Below are 10,033 nucleotides of genomic sequence, written 5' to 3' on the forward strand. Positions count from 1 at the left end.
TTGCTTTTTTGGTCATCTAGACTACAGGGCATTTTTATCTTCAAGGCCATCTAGATCTGAGTGGCAAACTACAGCTTTCTCCAAATGAGTATTTTCAATGTTTCAAAACCAGGGGCTTTCTTTCTTTAATGTCTTTGAAACAAAATCAGAAACCTGACACCCTGTACCATCAGTGGAGCTGATCCCTACGTCCGTGTCTACTTGTTGCCAGAAAGGAGGTGGGCAAGTCGTAAGAAGACCTCAGTGAAACGGAGGACCCTGGAACCTCTGTTTGATGAGACGTAAGTGGGCCTATTGGCCTTCCCAGAGTGCCTGACAGCCTGCCAGATGCTGGGAATGGCTAGGGTGGAACAGGACAACATGCTCTATGCCTTCCTGAGGCTTCTATACATTAGTGGGACAAAAGGACTGCCAGGGCAGTTTAGCCAAACAGCTACCCCATTTTCTTGCCCATAGGGGCTAAAGTGTTCCTGATTATGAAATGTTCCATACTCCTCTTTAAGTGAAGCCTCTTTGGCAGTAAAAGGATTAGAATCTGGTCAAATATGTTTTCTTTGAATCTGTTTTAAAGCAGCAGTTAAAAATAAACATACCTTGAACCTAAGGACCTAAAATTTCCTCCAAAGCTCCAAGCTCTTTGGCCTGTCTTCCCTCCTGCAACAAAGCACAGGTGGCAAGTGAAACAAATACCACCCCCACCACTCCCACCCCCAGCATGTCCACTCATGTCCTTGGGGACAAGACTGGTAGACAAATTCCAATCACATTTCTTGCTTTTGATGGGTCTGCAGTGGCAAGTCTTATATTTGATATTCTTATTCTTGATTTCAAGTCAACCTCAAGGTATAGAAATCAGAATCTCATCATCGCTTCCTTCTGCGTCAGGATCCTAAGAGAAGACATTTCTAGCCAGCCTAGGAAGATATTATACTTGATAATTTTGGTTTCCTCTTATCTTAGTCAGTAAATACTCATTTTAAAAGAGCTGTACTGAGTCCTCAGTGGGCCACATCTAAGAACTAATATGTTCCTTCAAGAGCTACACTTTGAGTTCATCAATACCAAGAAAGGATGTGGGTGAGAGAGAATTTATTCATTAAACATTTATCGAACACTTTATGGCAGGCACCATCCTATGTTCTAGAGCCACACAAGAGACTTTGCCCTCAAAGAAAGCTCTGACATAATTATAAAAAGATGTCAAAATTGCTATGGGAACATAGGAGGGAGAGGTTTGACATTTGTGACAAACCTAATCTGTTAGTAATTCTCTCTCAGAATTGCCTGGTTTATCTGGAGGACAGACTTGAAAACCTCCACCCTAAAAATAAACCTAAAAGGAAGGAGTCCAGAGGCCTCTTGCGAGTACATGACACACACCAAGACATAATTAAAATGTCAAAAGTTAAAGAGAAGGAGAGAATCTTAAAAGCAGCAAGAGAAAAACAACTTGTTAGGTATAAAGAACCCTCATAAGACTATCAGCAGATTTTTCAGCAGAATCCTTGCAGCCCAGAAAGGAGTGGCATGATATATTCAAAGTACTGAAAGAAAAAACCTTCCAATGAATACTCTACCCAGCAAAGTTATCATTCAGAACTGAAGGAGAGAGAAAGTTTTCCAGACAAGCAAAGCTAAAGGAGTTCATCACCACTAAGTCAGCATTACAAGAAATGTTAAAGGGACTTCTTTGGGCTGAAAAGAAAGAGTGCTAATTAGTAACAAGAAAACATATGAAAGTATAAATCTCACTGGTAAATGTAAATATATAGTAAAGTTGGTGGATTAATCACTTATAAAGCTAGCATTAAGATTAAAAGATGAAAGCAGTAAAAATTATAACTACAATAATTAGTTAAGGGATACACAGGATACAAAGATGTAAAATATGACATCAAAAACATAAAACAGAGAGAGTGGTAAAAATGTAGAGCTTTAGAATGTGTTCAAGCTCAAGTTGTTACCAACTTAAAGTGACTGTTATAAGTTGTTACTTGTAAGCCTAACGGTAACCACAAAGCAAAAACCTGTAAGGTAAACAAAGGAGAAAGAGAAAGGAATCTAAAGAAAGCATACCACTAAAGGAAGTCATCAAACCACAAAGGAAGAGAGCAAGATAAGAAGAAAGGAACAGAGAGGAACTACAAGACAGCCAGAAAACAATAACAAAATGGCAATAAGTACATACCTATCAGTAATTACTTTAAATGTAGATGGACTAAATTCTCTAGTCAAAAGACAGAGTGGCTGAATGGCTAAAAAAACAAGACCCATCTATATGCTGCCTACAAGAGATGCACTTCAGATGTAAGTGAAATGTAAATGTAAGACTCACTTCACACACAGACTGAAAGTGAAGGGATGGAAAAAGATATTCCATGCAAATGGAAATGAAAAGAAAGCTGGGTTAGCTATATTTCTATCAGACAAACAGACTTTAAAATAAAGACTATAGTTAGAGACAAAGAAGGGCAGTACATAGTGATAAAGAGGGCAGTCCAACAAGAGGGTCTAACATTTGTAAATATGCACCTAACATAGGAGCACCTAAAAATATAAAGCATATATTAACAGACCTAAAGAGAGAAATAGCAATACAATAATAGTAGAGGACTTTAAAACCCCACTTACATCAATAAATAGATCATCCAGACAGAAAATCAATGAGGAAATATTGGCCTTAAACAACACATTAGACCAGATGGACTTAACAGGTATATACAGAACATTATATCGAAAAGCAACAGGATACACATTCTTCTCAAGTGCACATGGAATATTTTCCATATAGATCAGATGTTAGGCCACAAAACAAGTCTTAATAAACTTAAGACTAAAATTATATCAAGCATCTTCTCCAACCACAATGGGATGAAACTAGAAATCAACTACAAGAAGAAAACTGAAAAATTCACAAGTATGTGAAGATTAAACAACATGCTACTGAACAACCAGTGGGTCAAAGAAGAAATCAAAAGAGAAATAAAAAAATACCTTAAGACAAATGGAAATAAAACTTATGGGATACAGGGGGCTGGCCCCGTGGCCGAGTGGTTAAGTTCGCGCGCTCCGCTGCAGGCGGCCCAGTGTTTCGTTGGTTCGAATCCTGGGCGCGGACATGGCACTGCACATCAGGCCACGTTGAGGCAGCATCCCACATGCCACAACTAGAAGGACCCACAACGAAATATACAACTATGTACCGGGGGGCTTTGGGGAGAAAAAGGAGAAAAATAAAATCTTTAAAAAAAAAAAAAAAACTTATGGGATACAGCAAAAGTAGTTTCTAAGAGGGAAGTTCACAGCAATAAATGCTTGCATCAGGAAACAAGAAAAATCCCAAAGAAACAACCTAACTTTACACCTCAAGAACTAGAAAAGGAACAAATGAAGCCCAAAGTTAGCAGAAGGAGGGAAATAACAAAGATCAGAGCAGAAAAAAATGAAACAGAGACTAAAAGACAATAGAAAAGATCAATGAAACTAAGAGCTGGTTCTTTGAAAAGATAAACAAAATTGACAAACCTTTACTTAGACTCATCAAGAAAAGAAGGGGACACAAAATCAGAAATGAAAGAGGAGATATTACAACTGATACCACTGAAATGCAAAGGATTGTGAACAATTATATGCCAGCAAATTGGATGACCTAGAAGAAATGGGTAAGTTCCTAGAACCATACAACCTACCAAGACTGAATCATGAAGAAACAGGAAATCTGAACAGACCAATTACTAGTAAGGAGATTGACTCAGTAATCAAAAACTTCCCAATAAACAAAAGTCCAGGACTAGACGGCTTCACTGGTGAATTCTACCAAACATTCAAAGAAGAATTAATACCAATCTTTCTCAAACTCTTCCAAAATGTACGAAGGAACACTTCCAAACTCATTGTACAAGGCCAGCATTACCCTGATACCAAAACCAGACAAGGACACCACAAGAAAAGAAAATTACAAGCCAATATCCCTGATGAATATAGATACAAAAATCCTGAACAAAATATTAGCAAACTGAATTCAACAATACATTAAAGGATCATACACCATGATCAAGTGGGATTTATTCCAGGGATGCAAGGATAGTTCAACATTGACAAATCAGTGTGATACACCATGTTAATAAAATGAAGGATAAAAATCATATGATCATCTCAATAGATGCAGAAAAAGCATTTAACAAAATTCAACACCCATTTATGATAAAAACTGTCAACAAAGTGGGAATAGAGGGAATGTACCTCAACATAATAAAGGTCATACATGACAAGCCCACAGCTAACATCATGCTCAATGGTGAAAAGTTACAAATTTTTCCTCTAGGATGAGGAACTAGATAAGGATGCCCACTCTCACCACTTTTTTTCAACATACTATTTGAAGTCCTAGCCAGTGCAATTAGGGAAGAAAAAGAAAGAAAAGGCATCCAAATCAAAAAGGAAGAAGTAAAACTCTCATTTTTGCAGATGGCATGATATTATATATATAACAACTTAAAGGCTCCACCAAAAACTGTTACAGCTAATCAATGAATTCAGTAAAGTTGCAAGATACAAAACCAACATGCAAAAATCTATTGGATTTCTACACACTAATAATGAACTATCAGCAAGAGAAATCCCATTTACACTTGCATCAAAAAGAATAAAATACCTAGGAATAAATTTAACCAAGGAGGTGAAAGATCTGTATATTGACAACTATAGAACAATGAAAGAAACTGCAGATGACACATATAAATGGAAAGATATTTCATGCTCATGAACTGGAAGAATTAATATTGTTAAAAATATCTATACTACCCAAAGCAGTCTACAGACTCAATGTAATCCCTATCAAAATTCCAATGGCATTTTTCACAGAAATAGAACAAACAATCCTACAATTTGTATGGAACCATGAAAGACCCTTGAGAGAGAAGAACAAAGCTGGAGGCATCATGCTCCCTGATTTCAAATTATATTACAAAGCTATAGTAATCAAAACTATATGGTATTGGCATAAAAACAGACACAAAGGTCAACAGAACAAAACAGCCCAGAAATAAACTCACACATATATGGTCAATTAATTTATGACAAAGGAGCCAAGAATATACAATGGGGAAAGGACAGTCTCTTCAATAAATGATGTTGGGGAAACTGGACCATGATCTTAGACTATACACAAAAATCAACTCAAAATGGACTAACGACTTGAATGTAAGACCTGAAACCATAAAACTCTCAGAAGGAAACATAGGCGGTAAGCTTCTTGACATCAGTCTTGGCGTTGAAATTTTATTTTGGTGAGGAAGACTGGCCCTGAGCCAACATCTGTTGCCACTCTTCCTCTTTTTGCTTGAGGAAGATTGTCACTGAGCTAACATCTGTGCCCTCTATTTTGTATGTGGGACACTGCCTCAGCATGGCTTGATGAGTGGTATTTATGTCCATGCCCGGGATATGAACCCACCAAACCCAGGCCACTGAAGTGGAGCGCACAAACTTAACCACTACACCACCAGGCTAGCCAATAGGCATTGGATTTTTAAATCTGACTCCAAAAGCAAGGCAAGAAGAGCAAAAATAAACAAGTGGGGACTACATCAAACTAAAAAGCTTTTGCACAGCAAAAGAAACCAGCTACAAAATGAAAAGGCAACCTAATGAATGGGAGAAAATATTTACAAATCATATATCTGATAAAGAGTTAATATCCAAAATATATAAAGAATTTATACAATACATACATTTATAGCAAAAAAACAAACAATCTGAATAAAAAATGAGCAGAGTATCTGAATAGACATTTTCCAGAGAAGACATACAGATGGCCAACAGGTACATGAAGAGGTGCTTAACATCACTAATATAAGCACGGAAATGCAAATCAAAACACAATGAAACATCACCTCACACCTGTTAGAATGGCTACTATCAAAAGGACAAGCAATAACAAGTGTTGACAAGGATGTGGAGAAAAGGAACGCTTGTGCATGGCTGGTGGAAATGTAGTGCAGCCACTATGGAAAACAGTATGGAGGGGCTGGCCCGGTGGCGCAGTTGCGCTTGTCGGCGGCCCAGGGTTTACCGGTTCAGATCCTGGGTGCAGACATGGCACCGCTTGGCAAAAGCCATGCTGTGGTAGGCGTCCCACACATAAAGTAGAGGAAGATGGGCATGGATGTTAGCTCAGGTCCAGTCTTCCTCAGCAAGAAGAGGATTGACAGTAGTTAGCTCAGGGCTAATCTTCCTCAGAAAAAAAAAGAAAGAAAACAGTATGGAGAGTCCTCAAAAAAATTAAAAATAGAACTACCATATGATCCAGCAATTCCACTTCTGGGTATTTATCTGAATAAAATGAAAACATTAATCCGAAAAGATATCTGCAACCCATGTTCACTGTAGCATTATTCACAACAGCCAAGATAATGGAGAAAACCTAAGTGTCCATCGATGGATGAATGGATAAAGAAAATGTGGGACAGTCATGCACCACATAATGATGTTTCAATCACCAAAGAACCACATATACAAGGTGGTCCCACAAGATAGTACCATATAGCCTAGGTGTGTAGTAGGCTATACCATCTAGGTTTGTGGAAGTACACTCTATGATGTTCACACAACTAGGAAACTGCCTAACAATGCATTTCTCAGAATGTATTCCTGTCAGTAAGTGATGCGTGACTGTATGTACACAATGGAATATTATTTAGATATAAAAACTGAAATCTTGCCATTTGTGAAACATGTATAGACCTTGAGGGTATCATGCTAAGTGAAATAAGTCAGACAGAAAAAGATAATTACCATATGATCTCACTTGTATTTGGAATCTAAAAAAAACCCCAAACCCAAAAACCAAGCTCATGAATATGGAAAACAGACTGGTAGTTGCCTGATGCAGGGAGTGGGGGGTGGTCAAAATGGGTGAAGGGGGTCAAAAGGTACAAATTTCCACTTATAAAATGAATAAGTCCTGGGGCTATAAGGTACAGCATGGTGACTATAGTTAATGATACTGTATTACATATTTGAAAGTAGCTAGCAGAGTGGATCTTGAAAGTTCTCATGGCAAGAAAAAAAATTTTGTAACTATGTATGGTGACAGATATAAACTGGACTTACTGTGGTGATCATTTTGCAATATGTACAAATATCAAGTCATTATGTTATACACCTGAAACTAATAAAATGTTATATCACTTATAACTCAATAAAAAATTAATTAAAAAAGATTAAAAAAAAAAAATGGGCCAGCCCCATGGCCTAGTGGTTAAGTTCAGCACACTCGGCTTTGGTGGCCCAGGTTTGGTTCCCAGGTGTGGACCTACACCACTCGTTGGCAACCCTGCTATGGTGGCGACTCACAAACAAAATAGAGGAGCACTGGCACAGATGTTAGCTCAGGACCAATCTTCCTCAACGAAAAACAGAAAAACCGCCCAAAACCTGGAAGTAAGGAGTCTAGAGGCTTCTTGTGAACACATGACAAAGCCTGTACACTAAGATTCCTCTGCCTTACTCCATAAGCAGAAGAGGGAAGAGGCCACTATTTTCCATGCAACTCCAACAAACCTAACTATTCAGCATCCTACCCCTTAGTGGGTCAGAAGAAACAACTCAAAAGGGGTTGAGGTGGTCCTATGAGAAGGCACCGTTCAGAGTGAGAAGGGGCAGCTGAAAGCGCAGCAGCCAGGACAGAGTCAGAGAAAGCAAAGGGCTGAGGCGCTTCTCAGGCAAACAGCCTCTTGACACTTCCAGGGTTTGTGAATAACAAGACAGTGATTATCTGTAATAATGATGCACTCAGTATCTGCTGAGCCAATACTATTCTAGATGGCTCCCCTTAGTGGTCTACATCTTCTGTTTTAAAAGTAGGAAAATGGGAGAAACACTTTAGCTTTTCAACAAAAATGATTAAAATATGTAAATCTCATTTCCTGACTTTTTGCTTCTTAAAGATTTGAATTTTTTGTTCCCATGGAAGAAGTAAAGAAGAGGTCACTAGACGTCGCAGTGAAGAACAGTAGGCCACTTGGCTCACACAGAAGGAAGGAGCTAGGAAAAGTAAGTACAAGAGGGGCTCCTGGTACTCTAACTGCAGCTCATTGGTGGCACCCGCCCTTGCAGAAATTCTGATGGGATCGTCTGGCTGTTACCAGAACAGACCTCAAGGAGGGTGTAGCCTCATTGGGAGGTTTTTTAATTTTATGTGTGTTTGATTTTTTAAAAATACTCTTGAAACTAAACAATATAGATGTACAAATTAATATGATAAACTCTATTTTAACAAACTCGAGAATCTATCCAAATTCATCATTGCACAAATATTTGAACATCTATGGTATTAAGAATTGTTTTGATAAATACAGCATTGTGTGAACTCTGGATCTCATCATGTCAAGATTTTTGTGGTGATGGGATTTTACTTAAAGTAGAAGTAGAGGAAATGTAATCCTCAGGAAGATGCCAAGAAGAGACAAAAAAGAATGATATTTGTATAATACTTTGCAGTTGTATTTTAATAAACACCTTCTTATACTCATCTTTTTAAAGCTTCTATGAAGTAGGTGATACTATCCCCATTTTTGTAGTTGAGATAATTATGGTATCTTGCTTAAAATTACGAATTAGTTAATGAGTAAAGGCAAGTTGTTCTCTCTTTCCATAACATTCATAAATAAATTCCCGAGGTTTAACTCCAAACAGGAATTCACCTTTTCCCAGGACACTGAGGTCAGTGTCTGTACAGTCCTTCTGGAGAGGCTCCATGTTGAAAGCCAAAGGAAACGGCCCCTGCTCAAAACTCCAAAACTCAAGGAGGCCATTTTTGTGATCAATTCCATTTATCCCAATGTTTCATTTAATGCAGTTTTTTGGAAGGGAACTGATTATTTGTGGTTGTTTAGGTACTGATTGACTTATCAAAAGAAGATCTGATTAAGGGCTTCTCACAATGGTAAGTGAACCCTTCATTTTATCATGTTAATCTGCTACTCAGGACAGTGTCTCAGATGGTTCCACCTAATCTCTCTCCCAAGTCCCTCCCTTTTCAGTACATCTTAGCTCCTTTGGTTATCAAGGAGAGGGACAGAGTATTATCTCAACTGCCTGCAGATCTGACTCTCCTAAAGGACCTCTGTAAACTCTGGCCTTAACCCTGGCTGGCCAATTTACAGAGAGATGGGTTCCCTGGCCCTACAGAGGCCCAGGCAGGCTAGACTAGGGGGCTTGTCCTGATGCTGCCATAGCACACCCTCAATACTAACACAAGTCTGATCCCAACTGTCTTACAGGTATGAGCTGACTCCAGATGGACAGCCCAGAAGCTGATGAGGAGCACCATTATCACCTTTATATGAAAACGTGTACATATGTATATTTTGTAATTTAAACCAGAACAGCCATCTGAAAATATATACATACGTTCTTGTGTGAAATTTAACTGCATGACTGGATAGTATTAGGAAGAGGTAAACATGTGGAAAAGCAAGAACTACTCTCTCTTGGTTGGATTTAATTGTTCAAATCCAGAAAGAAATGGGGTATTCATGCCTAATAAATTGTCCAAACCTCAGTGGCAAGTTTTCACCTTTGGTAGGTAATACAGACCATCTGACTTAGGACTTGCCTGAATGTGCGTGTCAAAAGCATCGTGTCTCAGACACAGGGTGAGGGAGGTCTGTTCCTGGAGCAGCTACCAGTATTCCTGGGCACTAACTGACCAAGGGAGGAGGTTTCTTTTATGGGAATAAAAAGTGACCCCCGCCGAAAGTGCCAAGACCTAACACTACTTAACCCTTCTAGCTGCCACCGCTGGTACTTCGCTGCCTGGGGATTTGTTCCTATAGCTGATTTGGAACTAAAATGTACTTTTCTGATGGCAACAATGTTACAGCGATATACCTTGAGCTAAAATCTCCAGTGTGAGATGGTCTGGGCCCAAACTCCAGCATGTGGCATGATTTCCACAGGAAAATGCAAGCCAAGTTGCAAACCCAGGGCCACGTCCGCACTCCCACGGCAGAGCACTGGAGACTGCTAC

At 38.9% G+C, this 10,033-nt stretch overlaps 1 protein-coding gene across 3 annotated transcripts in view; it reads left to right on the forward strand.

Moving 5' to 3' along the window:
• Window positions 1-10,027, forward strand: part of ESYT3 (extended synaptotagmin 3) — a 48,352-nt gene extending 38,325 nt beyond the window's left edge. The window contains exons 20-24 of one of the 3 annotated variants that reach the window (XR_006885212.1): window positions 150-281; window positions 7,950-8,055; window positions 8,898-8,947; window positions 9,285-9,461; window positions 9,963-10,005. Coding sequence is in view for 2 of the 3 variants with exons in the window: in XM_046639009.1 (XP_046494965.1) it covers window positions 150-281; window positions 7,950-8,055; window positions 8,898-8,947; window positions 9,285-9,321 (325 nt within the window). In the remaining variant the exon portion in view is untranslated. Of the gene's footprint in view, window positions 1-149; window positions 282-7,949; window positions 8,056-8,897; window positions 8,948-9,284 lie in introns of all 3 variants that reach the window. The other 2 variants (XM_046639009.1, XM_046639021.1) reach the window with 2 other exon arrangements.
• The last annotated feature ends 6 nt before the right edge of the window (window positions 10,028-10,033 follow it).

This window comes from Equus quagga, chromosome 1 (genome assembly GCF_021613505.1).
Source record: "Equus quagga isolate Etosha38 chromosome 1, UCLA_HA_Equagga_1.0, whole genome shotgun sequence".
Lineage (NCBI taxonomy): Eukaryota > Metazoa > Chordata > Mammalia > Perissodactyla > Equidae > Equus > Equus quagga.